The sequence below is a fragment of the Lithobates pipiens genome, unplaced genomic scaffold, assembly GCF_037356315.1.
Source record: "Lithobates pipiens isolate NorthernLeopardFrog02 unplaced genomic scaffold, aLitPip1_a1.2 Scaffold_8, whole genome shotgun sequence".
NCBI classification, from domain to species: Eukaryota; Metazoa; Chordata; class Amphibia; order Anura; family Ranidae; genus Lithobates; species Lithobates pipiens.
This window is the reverse complement of record NW_027507903.1, coordinates 656514513-656529698: the sequence shown is the minus strand read 5'-3', so window position 1 is coordinate 656529698 and position 15186 is coordinate 656514513. Positions and strand designations below refer to the sequence as shown.

Sequence of the window (15186 nt, the reverse complement as noted above, 5' to 3'; positions counted from 1 at the left end):
AAGCCTATCCTTCCCACACCTAACAATTGTACTTTTATTTTCTCCGTCTGTTCATCCCCCACAGTTATTACCTTTTTGTATCACTTGACTCTCCCTCCTAGATTGTAAGCTCTAATGAGCAGGGCCCTCTGATTCCTCCTGTATTGAAATGTATTGTAACTGTACTGTCTGCCCTCACGTGGTAAATGGTTGCCTAAACTGTTGGCGCTATATAAATCCTAGTAATAAACTGAGTGTATCTATGGACCTACTTACACCAACTCAGTTCTCTGTTACTATTGAGTTAAAACAGGCAAATAACCAACAATCAATCAAAATGATCGTTAACATAAAAAACAGCCACTAAAATAACGTATAAAGCCTAATAAACTAATAGTATCTAGTCCAGAAGCATTGAAAAAAAGCACCTTTCAATACTACAGTAGCACTCCTGTCAATCCATAGCTTGACCGGTATTCATATGTTACATATGAGAAACATTTGAAGGGCATAAGATGGTTAAAGTTCAGAGAGTAGATGTTGATCCTAGTTGATAATAAACAAGCGTGCACCGTACACCAAGATCTTCACCACGTGGGTCACTCACCCCCTAGAGGTTCAAACTCACCAGCAAGAGAAAAATCACAAGCCTTGATATAATCAGAGAAGTGTCATCCAAATGGCAGGTAGGTTAGGGATGCAGATCACTCCATGGATAGTCAGACATGATCTGCATCCCTAACCTACCTGCCATTTGACATTTCTTTGATTATTAGGGATGAACCTGATCATTGAACAGCGAAGATTGTGCTGTGTTCACGGCAAATTTGAAAGCCGCGGAACCCCATTAATGTCTATGGGACACGAGCATGAAAAACCAAAAGCACTCATTTTAAAAGCTTATATACAAGTTATTGTCATAAAAAGTGTTTGGGGACCCGGGTCCTGCCCCAAGGGATATGAATTAATGCAAAAAAAGTTTTAAAAACTTCAGTTTTTTTCAGGAGCAGTGATGTTTTTAATGCTTAACGTGAAACAATCAAAATTAAATATTCCTTTAAATATCTGTCTGGGGGTGTCTATAGTATGCCTGTAAAGTGGTGCATTTTTCCCGTGATTAGAACAATACCACAGCAAAATGACATTTCTAAAGGAAAAAATGTCATTTAAAACTGATCGCAGCTGTAATGAATTGCCAGGTCTTGGCAATATATATAAAACTCATTGAAAAATGGTTCCTCCCCCAGTCCATTACCAGGCCCTTCAGGTCTGGTATGGATATTAAGGGGAACCCTGCACCAAAAAAAATATATATATACATACCAGACCCCCAACAAGGGTCCCCCTGTTGTAATTATTAAAAAAAGAAATAAATAAAAATGTCCCACAATGTAAATCCATCTCACGCTGCCCGACAAGCCAAACAAAAAAAAAAAAAAACTGCAACAGCTCCCCTGGCCTCATCCCCACAACCTTTGCCTGGTGGTTGTGGGGGTCTGTGGGTTTTTTTATTAAAAAAACCCAAAAATAAAAATGTCATGCAATATAAACCCATCTCACCCCACCCGACGGACCGAAAAAAGAAAAAAAAAACTCAACACCTCTGCCTCCATGGGAGGCTCCCGCTGAGTGCAGCTTCTTCTCCATAACAGCTGTTATATAGCTGAGGGCGGGGCCATCCGGTGACATAAATGGGTGACCCCACCTTCCTCTGATGTCACGTGGCATCAGGGGGGGCGGGGTCACCTGTTTATGTCACCGGGTGGCCCCACCTCAGCTTTATAAGAGCTATCATCGATAAGAAGCGTGCAGTGTGTGGGAGACTCTCATGGAGGTGGAGCTGTTGCAGTTTTTTTTTCTTTTTTCGGGTGGCGTGAAATGGATTTATATAGCGGGACATTTTGATTTTTTAGATTTTTTGTCCCAAAGTGGCTCTTGTCATTTTTACTACTTTTGACACTTTTTTTGTGAAATGGTAGGAGTACAATCTACCCGTTACCAATTCACATGGGGGGGTGGGATCTGGGGGTCCCCTTGTTAAAGGGGAGCTTCCAGATTCTGATAAGCCCCCCACCCACAGACCCCCACAACCACTGGGCAAGGGTTTTGGGGAGGAAGCCCCTGTCCCCATCGTCATGGGGACAAGGTGCTTTGGGGGTGACTCCAAAGCACCGCCCTATGTTGAGGGCATGTGGCCTGGTATGGTTCAGGAGGGGCGCTCTCTCCTTCCCCCCTCTTTTCCTGTGGCCTGTCAGGTTGCGTGCTCGGATAATTGTGTGGTATGGATTTTGGGGGGGTCCCCTACTCCTTTGTTTATTTATTTGGCGCAGAGTTCCCCTTAATATTCATACCAGACTTGAAGGGCCTGGTAATGGACTGGGGGGGGGACCCATGCCATTTTTTTCAATAAATGTTATCTATATTGCCGAGTCCCAAAAATTAATTACAGCCGCAATCAGTTTTAAATGACAATTTTTCCTTTAGAAATGTAATTTTGCTGTGGGACTGTTCTAAACATGGAAAAAATGTGGCACTTTACAGACACACTATAGACACCCCCCAGGCACAATATTTAAAGGAATATTTCATTTTTATTGTTTCACTTTAAGCATTATTAAACTCACTGCTTCCAAAAAAAACGGCTGTTTTTAAAACTTTTTTTGCATTGATCCATGTCCCCTGGGGCAGGACCCAGGTCCCCAAACACTTTTTATGACAATAACTTGCATATAAGCCTTTAAAATTAGCACTTTTGTTTTTACATGTGCGTGTCCTATAGACTTTAATGGTGTTCGTCCAAATTTTTTGCCTGTTAGCAAATTCTGGTGCGAACCGAACCTGGAGGATGTTCGGCTCATCCTTACTGATTATATCAAAGCTTGTGATTTTTCTATTGCTGCTGGCTATATAAATCCTGTATAATAATAATAAATTGTATCTATCTATCCATTCTAATATACAGTACATTGAGCATGAAATAATTACCCATGACTTCATATGGTAAATTAGGATTCTCGTCACAATCTGAGAAAGAGAGGAAAACCAACATCAATTAGTATGATCAGGTTTATCATTATACGCCTCTCTTACTCTACATACATTCGTTTAAGATGCACCCACTACATTGCCCATCTCTTTTGGCTTCACCTGGTTTCTGCTAAAGAGAAAAATCCACCAGTTTGAACTTTGATCCTAGGCATTTAGTCATGTGACCATATTGGGATTCTGGAGAAGCGGTTTCTACACGTAATACAATGTTTCAGGACTGTTACCATTTATGGAACATGGTGGACCAGGCAGTAGAAATCCTATTTGATAAAAGGTCTGCTTTCAAGCCCAACTCTAGTTTAATATAAAAAATAAAATAAAATAAAAAGCATCTCTGGATATTTCCCTTGCAGTAATAATTATAGTTTAACAGTTTTCCAGATTGAATGATGTCCAGTGTCGCTTAACCCACTTCCTGTGAACTAAGGGTGTCAAAGTCCTACCCCTTCGTGGGTATGCCATCCATGGGTTCACAGGAGCATGCTGCTGAGGGCAACACCTTGTCATTGTAAGGTCTGCTCTCTGCAGCATTCAAGATTCACCCAGAGGACAGACTAGGAACCATGAGGTCAGAACCCACCCTCTGCTGAGGACAGAAGAGGAACCAAAAGGTTAGAACCTACCCTCTGCTGAGGACAGAAGAGGAACCAAGAGGTTAGAACCTACCCTCTGCTGAGGACAGAAGAGGAACCATGACGTCAGGACCTACCCACTGCTGAGAATTGAATTGGATCCATCATGTCATGGGTATGTGACATCGGGACCCACCTACTTCTGAGGACAGAAGAGAAGCCATGAGTTCAGGAACCACCCAATGCTGAGGAATGAAGAGGAACCATGAGCTTAGAGCCCACTTTCTGCTGAGGACAAAAGAGGAGCCGTAAGATCAGAGCCTACTCTCTGCGGAGGATAGAAGAGAACCCATGAGGTTAGGACTCACCCACTGCTAAGGACAAAAGAGAACACATGAGGTCAGGGCCCAGCCACTGCTAAGGACAGAAGAGGACCCACCATGTAATGAACCCACCCACTGCTGAGGACAGAATAGGAACCATGATGTCAGGACCCACTTCTGATGACAGAAGAGAACCCACAAGGTCAGCCCCCACCTACTGTTGAAGGCAGAAAATGACCCATCATGTCACAGATCCATCACATCAGGATCCACCCACTACTGAGGTCAGAAGAAGACCCATGAGGTCAGGACTCCCCCAATGCTGATTACAGAAGAGGAAGGAACTGTAATGTCATAGACCCATGATGTCAGGACCCACTATCTGCTGAGGACAGAAGAGGACCACTGAGGTCAGGACTCCCCCACTGCTGAGGACAGAAAAGGACCAATGAGGTCAGGACTCCCCTACTGCTGATGACAGAAGAGAAACTGTAATGTCACAGAGCCATGATGTCAGGACTCACGAACCACCCACTGCAGAGGACAGAAGAGGACCCATCATGTCATGGACCTGTAATGTCAGTTTTTTTGTTATTAAAATTCACCTAATTTGTTTGATATCTGGATACATCATTCTACAAACAGACAGAGAGAGGCTTTGTGATATCTAGATCCCGTTTGTACACTGTGGTGAAAGGTGGTTTGATGGGTAAGTGTTCCAGTGATTGGAATAAGATAATCTTACTGCTTGCTGTCTGGACTTCCTCCAGGTTCCTCACAGCTCTCCGGATGCTCTGAACTTCATTGGAATGAGAACCTGTAATGATAACAATGGTGGCTCGTCTCAGATTACTGCGGATCTACACCCCAATATACCCACAGAACATCACACAACTTCATAGGTGCCTGATAATATACAGTTAACCGCTAATAAAATGATACAAATGCATTCACAAAAAAATGTAAAAGTAGAGCTCATGAGAGCCACACCCGGCCTATTTACAGAATCCACAATGTAGAGGCAATAAAAAATCACCTGTTTCACAGTATAACATTGACTTTCCCACCCTAGAATAGATATCAACCAATCAGGAAACAGTTCCTGAGACACGATTGGTCAGGGAATCTTAGGACTCCCTGGCCAATCGGGTCTCAGTCGGGACTAATTTCCTGTCCGGCCTGAAGTAGAAGCAATAGAGCGAGGAGCTTCAGCCCGGATCCATGTCTGCCTGATCTGCCTCCTTCCTAAGGTAAGATAAGGTTGTTAACGTCCTCAGGAAGCGTATGCTTATTAAAATCAGTATCACGCTATGGATCCTTTTGTATTATTTTATATATACCGCCTGAGTCTGTGAAGGGGACGTATTATCCTGTGTATGAAAAAAAGTATATAAAATTCATTTGGGTAAAGTATTGTAATATTGTAATATATTAGAGATACTCACAGGAAATGAACATTAGGAGGATCCCCAAGATCAGTATCACCCGGTGAGGTGTATTCTTGGCAGCCGGAATCTCTAAAGACAGAGAGGATAGTGAATAATCCTGCGTGTATCAGGCGGTATAATAATCCTACAGAATTCTTATCTCATGTAAAGACATTTTAAATTCATCTCGGATCATCTGTGTGCTCGTTCCCTGCATACAAATCTGTAATCTTCTATTATAACTGTATGTAGCGCTGGCTCCTGACGAGCAGGTTTTTTTTCAAAGTTACATTTCCTGAAACCACAGTTGGGTTTTGGGACTAATTTGTTTTGGGACTAATTTGTTAAATTTCTGGTTTCGGTACCAATCCAGCTGGGTTGCACTGGGTTCTCCTTGGCCACAGGTGTCGCTGTCACCGCCGGCAAGGTTTGAAGTGCAGTCTAGCTGGGTGTATTGAATGCCACTGATATCCCTCGGATCCAGCCCAGTGTGAGTGTTTTCCTGTTGTGCATTCTGGGGGGTGGTATTTAAGGTACCAACGCCATGTTAGGGGGGATTATTTTCTGTCTGTTTGGTTCTGGTGGTCCTCCTGACCCAGCCTTGTGGCCCTCCTGGTCTGGGGTGCAAAACTATGCATTCTGTGTCTCTGGGGCTGGCTGGCCCGAGGCGACGCAACTGAAGGGATAGGCCCGAGCGAATTTCGGAGCCTACTGATCCAAGGATGGTCCGGTGCCATCTCATCTGAAGGGAGAGGCCCCTCAACTGAAGAACCCCAGGGGAGGACTCTTTCGGGAGGAGACCATGCGCAAGGCTGGTTTCTCTGAAGGAGCCTGGAGGCTTAGTTGAAGGATGCAACCTGAATCTACACTCCTTTGGCATCGGCTAAGAGAAGCTGGTACTGTATGTCAGTTCTTTAAATTCATCCCAATCCCTCAGTAATGCTCAAGTGTAACTTACAAGTCTGTGGCAGACTTTACTGAGCATCCCACCGGCTGCTAGGTCTAGTGAGAGACATCTATCCAGGGGTTGTTGAATCCAGTTTGTGGAACAGTTTTATCCTCTGGATTCTTCTAATACCTTCACCCTGCAATTGAAGTGCCTGAACTCACCCCTAACCCTCTACCCTTTATTAAGAGACTTTGTCTTTTTTCTTTTTTTTTTTTTTTTTTTTTAAAACAATATTTATTGAGGAATATAAGTCAGTACAAGTAGGTTAAACAACTAATACGTTAACAGCAGATGATCAGTTCAAAACCAAAAAAATACCATAGTATATCAGCGGACGCAGCCGCTGTGGGGTAGACAAATATTGCAGTGTGCAAACATATGAAAGCTAATAATTCAGTGAACATATGTAAAGAACAGAAGGAACAGGGTCCGTACGGCCCCGTAGTATACAGACAGATCAAATTGTCTCCTATTAGGATAACATATAACGCAGCCTAAACCTCAGTGTGTGGGTTTCCTCGCCTCTCCTCCTTTGTAATTGATGGTATCCTGTCACCTATCAATTTCCGTAAAAACATCTGTAGATATGCCTGTAGGTTGCTAGAACACTCGGAGTTTTCCATGGCGTTTTGAATCAGTCAGTGCGGGTAAGTCCTCTTGTATAGTTATAACAGTAGCCTCTATAGCTAAGCGAGATATCAATAAGGTAATATAGTGTTATGACGAAAAAAAAAAAAAAAAAAAAAAAAAACCCCCGTCTAAAGAATATATAGTATAGAGTCGGGAAACACCTATATAGTAAAGCGCTTCTCACCATATAGTAAGATAGCGTCATGAAAAGGAAGATGAGAATCAAAGTAGTACCTACTAGTGGTCATGTAGGATTATTCTGAATAATACTTTTGTATTGGTCTGTTGTTTTAAAATGAATCCAACATGTCCAAATAGTCGTGAATTTTGTAGGAGTATCACGTGCTTGGTGTATAAGGTCCTCCATTGACATGATCATATCAATTCGATGGAACCAGTCAATCAGTGATGGAGGGTTGGGCGTGTGCCATTTGCAAGGAATGCACAATCTAGCAGCGTTGACCATGTGCATAGCCAAAGATTGAAAATAAGAACGTGAGGGTTTGTTGGAATAATGTAGCAGGAATTGAGCAGGGGAAATGTCTAGTCGAAAAGTGGAGATATCGGTTATCAGCTTGTGAACCTCTGTCCAGAACGGCACAATGTGTGGACATGTCCACCAGATGTGAATAAATGTACCAATTTCCGTCTTGCATCTCCAACACATCTGTGAATTAGTCGGGTTTATAATATGTAATTTATAAGGTGTGTTGTACCACCTGGATGCGATTTTAAAAGCATTTTCCTGTGTATGTGCATTTATGGAGCCCTTATGGACAAATCTGAAAATATCTTCCCAGTCTGTCTCAGGAATTTGTATCTGTAGATCGGAGGCCCATTTCTGCCTTATTCGTATATCTGATTTATCACATTCTTTAAAGAGAAGGGAATAAGTCAGTGCGATCAAATGGCGGCGGGGTTCTGTGACATAGCATAAATCTTCGAATGGGGTCAATGTTCTGGACCATTGTGGGTTGGGACGTTTATTAAGTAAAAAATGTCGGATCTGTATGTAAGTCCAAAATGGGAAAGTATCCCGCTCTATCATGTTTGCTAAGTCGCTTCTAGAACAAATTGTATCATTGCGAATGAAGTGCATTGCTCGGACTGTGGTGTGAGGCCAGTCTGGTTCTAGAAATGAAGAGTGTATCCCGGGATTGAAATCTGGGTTACCCCTAAGGGGGGTCAGGGGTCCATTAGCTGAGGAGATGCCGTATTGGACACTCGCCCATTGCATGGCGTTTAATGTAGGGGCTATCAAAGGATGAGTTTTATGCATTTTAAATTGGAGTTTGTAGTCAATCCACGGAAGGGAAGTCAAAGGAATGGGAGAGAAGGCTTGTTCAAGATTGACCCAATCTTTAAGCGGTGCGTGATTGTGCCAATCAATCAGTCTGGTAAGTTGGCAGGCAACCTGATATTTGCGAATGTCGGGTAGACCTACACCGCCCCTAGGCTTTGGAGAAGTCAATTTTGTGAAACTAAGACGGGGACGGCCCTTGTTCCAGATAAAACGTGTGCATAGGGTTCGAAACGTGGAAAAAAAGTTTGGGGGAAGTTTTATCGGGATCGTCTGGAGTAAGTAGAGGATACGTGGAAGAATGTTCATCTTGATTATGGCAATCCGTCCAAACCAAGAGAAGCGTTCTGGGGACCACTTCAGAAAGTCAGAGATTATCTTCTTCAACAGGGGAGTGTAGTTAAGAGTATAGAGGTCTGTCAGGGAGGCAGGAAGTTGGATGCCTAAGTAAGTGATGGATTTAGATTTCCATAGAAAAGGAAAATTAGTACGACAGAGGGCACATACAGATTCAGGTAGGGAGATATTCAAGGCACTAGATTTATTGAAGTTGATCTGCAAGTTAGATATGGTCTTGAAATGGGCAAAGTCCTGTAAAAGATTGGGGATGGTGGTAAGTGGGGTGGAGAGAAATAGGAGAATGTCGTCTGCAAATGCAGCTACCTTATACGTGTGGCCTTTTACGTCTATTCCTCGAATGTCGGGGTTAGCTCTAAGTCTTCGCAAGAGAGGTTCTAGGGTCAAAATAAATATAAGAGGGGACAAAGGGCATCCCTGTCGCGTACCGTTCGACACGGAGAAGGCATCCGACAGGTGACCGTTTACCCTAACCTTTGCCGTAGGGTTTGAATAGAGGGCTTGTATTAGATTTAGCATTCTTGGGGGTAGATGTATCGCCTTGAGGACTTCTGACATGTAGTCCCATGCCACCCTGTCGAATGCCTTCTCCGCGTCCAACGACAGCATAAACCCAGGCTGCTGAGATGTAGTTATCCAGTGATTAATGTTTATTGCTTTCAGGGTGTTGTCCCTAGCTTCCCTACCTGGGACAAATCCTACTTGGTCTAGGCCGATAAGTTGCGGGAGAAGCGGTAATATTCTATTGGCCAAAGTTTTTGCATACCATTTTAGGTCAACATTTAAAAGGGAGATAGGTCTATAATTGGTCACAACAGAGGGATCTTTGCCTGGTTTTGGAATTACCGTTATGTGAGCTTGCAATAAATCAGCAGGAGGGGATATCGGTTCCGAGAGGGATTGAAAGGCCGAAAGAAAATGAGGCTGTAAAATGTCTGCAAAGGTCTTGTAATAAACTACAGTGAGGCCGTCGGGGCCTGGACTCTTGCCTGGTTTAAGTTGCTTTAAAGCTTTCGCTATTTCTTCTATCGTCAGGGGAGAATCCAGGTCTCGAGCCGTATCGTCTGAGATGGGGGTAGGACTATATTGGTGTAAGAAATCTTTGATGCGGTCTAGTTTTGACGGTGAGCTTAAGGGCGGGTCCGTTGGGGAAAGGTTATAGAGTTTGGTGTAGTATTGAACAAAATGATTGGCTATATCGGTAGATTTATGAAGCCGTCTTCCTGTAGGATCTGTTATTGAGTGGATGGTAGTGGATGCCCTTTTGGCTTGGAGCGCTTTGGCCAACATTTTGCTGGATTTATTGCCATATTCGTAAAATGTTTTTTTGGACAGAATGTATCTACGTTTGACCTGTCTATCTAATATTTCCAAAAGTTGTACACGTGCTTTCGTGAGGTCCTGGAGCGTAGCTAGTGCTTGTGTGCGTTTGTGGACTAACTCTAGTTTCTTAATGGTAGCTAGGAGATCAACGTATATTTTCTTTTTTTCCCGTTTCCGTTTGGCTGCTAAGGCTATAAGGGTTCCCCGTATCACACATTTATGAGCCGCCCAATTGTTAAGTGGGGAGGTGTCTGACTCATGATTTTCCTTAAAGTAATTTTTTAACTGGGTAGAGATTTCTGTTAACATGACAGGGTCCGTGAGCAACGAAGGGTCTAGTCTCCATATAGGAGCTGCTGATTTAGTTGTTGGGAATTGCAGTGTCACTGAAATCTGATGGTGATCCGAAATAACCATTGGGTCAATAGAGGCGGATTGTAACATTGGGAGATCTTTCTGCGAAAGGAAGAAGAAGTCGATACGGGAGTATCGGTCATGGGGGGCTGAATAGTACGTAAAGTCCTTACAGTCAGGAAATAATGTTCGCCATGTGTCGTGTAGTAAGACGGTCGTCAGCGAAGAGTTAATGGATTTCAAAGCTCTGTAGGGAATTGAGGAAGTGCCTGAGGATGTGTCGAGAACGGGGTTAAGGGGAACATTGAAGTCCCCCCCAAAAATGACTATCCCTTCTTGAAAAGAGATCAGAGAAGATGTTATTTCTCTAAAAAAAGTAACTTGCTGGGTATTGGGGGCATATACATTTACCAGGGTGATAGTGGTGCCAGCGTATGTTCCTTTCAGAAAAATGAACCTACCATTGGGATCTATAATTTGGTCAGTAAGTAGAAATGGGCAATTTTTGTGGAAGAGGATAGACACTCCTTTAGATTTCGTAAGCGGGGAAGTTGCATGAAACACTATGCTGTACCTATGATCACAAAGTTTTGGGACGGAATTGGTCTTGAAGTGGGTTTCTTGCAAAAAGATGATATCAGCCGAATTTCTGTGCATTGTAAGAAGAAGCTTGGATCGCTTCTCTGGAACATTTAATCCTTTCACATTAAGCGAAACAATTTTAACTCTAAGAGGAAGTGAGTCATTCGTGCGAGTAGGCATTGTTAAACTATGAGTTAAACGTATAATAAGCGTCTGTAAGAAGTGTGTGTGTTAGTGAGGAGAGTAAGGCTTAGCAATCTAAAGGCTAGTGTTCGTAGCAAGGCAAAACTGGTACTGAAGTTTGAGGTCTGCAAGCGTTCAGAAATCTGCGTCTGTCCCCAACTAAAAGTAATGTCGACTAGTTACTATCGGGGAACTAAACAATAAATGGCAAGGGGTTCTCTAGGATCTTCCAAGGATCCAGGGAACTACAAATGTACAATTGCCTTGAATAGCCAGTGGCGTCACAACAAAAAAAAAAGGCTTGTATGCAGTGTGATAGCAATGTGCCACCGTTGTGGGGTTGGCTCAGTATTGGACGAAGATAAGGATGCGAATTGGTGTAAACAAATATTTGGAGGCAGGTATCAGGAGTAGGGTCAAAAGGCCTCCACCTGTGCACTATGGAGGTCCAAGGACCAAACCCTAACAATTAAAGAGTCACAAATAAGTGCCGTCCATCCGGCCCATGACCCAAACCATAATCATCATAATGTTAAGGAGTATGGTTAGGGGAGGGCAGTATCGGGTGAATAATTATTGGATTTATTGCATGTAGAAGTCAGGGTGCCTGGCTTAAATCAAGCATTATGATAGTAATGTAAATGACAACGTTCGGTATATAGGGGGGATTTCCCCCATAGAAGGTTAGTACATCAGCGGTAGAATAAAAAATACTGTAAAAATGTGAAATCATTGGTTAAAGCCATTCACTATGTAGAGAATTTAACTATAAAAATTACAACCGGAACTGTAAGCTGATGTAGCATACCAGCATATATAAATGCTCCATGGCAGACATGAAACGTTAAACAGTAATAAACATCTGACTCTCCCCCCTGCTAGCAATTTTTATGTCTCTCACTCCCAACTAAAATGGGAGGCACCCCAGTGAAAAAGCTGGATCATAGCTATAGTCTATAATCAGTGCATAGCCTCTTATCTCACTCTAAATACATGTAAGTCACGATCTTAGAGAAGTGGCTGTGCTGGTGGTGAATGCTGGAAGAGGCCCCCCCCGTGACGGGAAAAGTCTGTGGGCACATCGAATCCTCATATCTCATCCGTTGTCAGAACTAACAGCACCAGCAGAGGATACGCTATCCCCCCCCCCCCCGCCCCACAGGAGGCCCTCACCCACCCCCCTCCCCCCCCGCTATTCGTTGTTTCTCACAGGATGTTAAGGCGAACATAGTTATACTAAAGCCTAAACCTCCCCTCGTGATATCTGTCTGATCTTGAGTTAAGCTAACGAAGATTTTCCGTTATACTAGCTTTTGCATCTATTAGACTCTTTACATACCGTCCACCATAATGTAATGGAAAGCTCCCTTTTACTGCTGTAAAAAAAAAAGACAAAATTAGGGATTATAGAAAAGACGAGGTATTATCCATCCACAGCTCATCCAGGTGTCCATGTTATATTAAGGATAACATTCTGAGTGTCTTAACCAGGTGCATGGCAGTCACGGTTTGCGGTGATGACAAGTAGAGAGATATGTGTCTCTCAAGCAGGGAGGCAGAACTAATATCTATCGCCGTGTGGTATTGTCGAGACAACGAAGACTGATCCTCAAAATGGCGGGTCTTCTTGTGCAGCTATGTAGCATAGGAAAATCAGGTAACAACCCATAGAGATCAGCAGACTGTAAAGTTCCAGTATCGTATGCACATCAATATCAGATGTCATTCTAATAGGATAGTCAGCGGGTCGCTATAAGAAGTAATACCTCGTTTGTAATTCGGTGTCATAGCATCCAGGCATTTAGCATTCTGACCGGGCTGTTGTCATCTGAGGTGCAGAGTAAACTTAAGGGGGGGTCACAACTCAGAGCCAAGTCAATAAACTTATCAAAGCGCGGCGTCGGCCGTGCTCGTATAGCGAAAATAGTAAAAAAAACAGTCAACAAAAACCAGAGAGAGAACAAAAAAAAAGAAAACCTGGGCATACATCTCATAGTAATGCTCACCACTTCAGCGGTCTCTGCGGGCTCTCCGCGGTAGTGGTGCCGCCGTCGGGCTCGCAGGTGGGAGTCTAGCTTGAGGTCCCCCTCCTGGTCTGCCTGTGGATGGTGATCTGCGGCGCCGATAATGAGTTGTTTGGGTCTCCATTAGGTCAGAATCCAAGCCCGAATAGCTGCGGAGAGGGATGTGGAAATCGGCATACCAGTTCGGTAAGTCCACATATGGTATGTCCAGAGTGCGGCAAAAGAGGTCCAGTTCTTCAGGGACTCTCAAGGTAGCTATTCGGCCCAGATGTGTGGCTTGGAGGGCAAATGGGAACCTCCAACGATATCTGATCTCTCTTCGTTTGAGAACTTCCAACAATGGACGGAGGTCTCTTCTGTGCCGTAGAGTGATTGCCGACAAATCCTGAAAGATTTGGATTTGGTGTTCTTCATGTAGTAGTTGCGGTCGTTCACGGGCTTTCTTTAGGATGTCTTCCTTCAGTGAAAAGTCATTTACAAAGCACACTACATCTCTCGGCGGGTCTGCTTCCTTACCCTTTGGGCGAAGAGCTCTGTGTATGCGGTCCATTGTGATGGCAGTTTGCGGGGGTCTCTATAGCAGGCGATTAAAGATGGCTATGACTGCCGGAACAAGTTGGTCCTGTTCTATTGATTCCGGTAGGCCGCGCACTCTGAGATTATGCCTGCGGCCCCGGTTATCAATGTCCTCAACGTGTCGCTGGATGTCACGGAGCTGCATTGTGTGAGTGTCCACCCGCCGATCGGTTCTTTGAAGAGCTTGTTGCTGTTGTACTGCTTGATTTTCTACCGCCTGTACACGGCCTGAGATCACTTGCAGCTCTCTGCGGAGGTCAGCAATGGCGGCAGTGAGTGTGTCCTTTATATCGGTCGCCACTGCTCGCAGGTCCTGGAGGCTTGGGTGTTGGTGGTGGGGCTGAACGAGGACCTCTGGTGCTGTTTGTTGCTCCGTAGGAGTCAGCGTTATTCCGATATGGCCGCGGGCGGGAGAATTAGCCGCCATATTAGGTCCCTGACTTCTGAAGAGCTCCGGGATCGTTAGAGGAGCACGGATATCAGCGTCCCTCGGAGAACGGGAACGCGATGTTGAGCGGCTGCGGGAAGACGTGCCCATGTTCCGTTAACGAAACACCGCTAATAGTCCCCTGTAATGTGAGTTTAGGGCACAGGCCGGACGGAGCTGAGGAGTTAAGCGGCCATCTTCGTCCAAGGCTAGCCACGCCCCCCGTCTTTTTTCTAAATAAATAATCCAAAAGAGGATTCGGTGTCAGTTTCAACATTTTTAGGCCAGGAAGCAGGTGAGGTAACGGTAAGCCCAAATTAAACCAGCAGCTCCTTCAGGGGTCAGTGTTATATATATATATATATATATATATATATATATATATATATATATATATATATATATATATATATATATATATATATATATGTAGTGACATTACTACAACACTCTATCACAGACTTTTTCTCACCCAGGGTTCTTGCCCAGGCAGGTTGAGGCGCTCCGAAGGGGTTTAGGTCATATGGAGGAAACTGGATTTTCAGTTTCCTCTGAGTTTAGAAAAACCCTCTTTGGGTCCTGGAGCCCAGAAGACTTTGTAGAGACTTATGAGGGATGAACTCTCCAATCTCGGCTACGTGTGTTTTGAGCAACCAGCTTGTGCAATCCTATTTTGTTTTGGGAGAGACTGGCCTTCCCTAAGGAGTCCATATGACTGCAAGGGGGCAGCTAGAAACACGTGTCCAGTTTTAGAGGGTACTGTCTGGAGGAACAGATAAAAGTCTATGTTTGAGGCCAGAGCAACAGATCTGCAAAAACAAACCAGGAAGCTGCTAATAATTGTTTGTTTGCTGAACAATTCCCAATACCCCCTACCAGGGTAACATCTGTGTTTTTAATAATGGTGGTCAGGAAGAAGCCTTATAAGAAGAGTCCTTATGATCTCTACACTTGAGTTAATTTCACACAAAATATGTAGATATATTGTATATCACCATGTATATCGTATTTAAGTATAAAATGTATACTAAATCAGGGCAACCAATGAGGTTCTGTTTTTTATTACCTCAATACAGATATAGTAAAAGGTGATTTCTGATTGGTAGAGCCATTATAGCAGTATTAGTATTAG

The 15186-nt window shown here is 43.7% G+C and overlaps 1 protein-coding gene across 1 annotated transcript in view; it reads right to left on the bottom strand.

Annotated features, from left to right (window-relative positions):
* The window catches only part of LOC143961737 (asialoglycoprotein receptor 2-like), a 53296-nt gene that overhangs the window by 24981 nt on the left and 13129 nt on the right, over positions 1-15186 (bottom strand). The window contains exons 3-5 of the mRNA XM_077471078.1: positions 5368-5439; positions 4668-4739; positions 2965-3003 (exon numbers count right to left, since the gene is read on the bottom strand). Of these exons, the coding sequence (XP_077327204.1) occupies positions 2965-3003; positions 4668-4739; positions 5368-5439 (183 nt within the window). The remainder of the gene's footprint in view (positions 1-2964; positions 3004-4667; positions 4740-5367; positions 5440-15186) is intronic.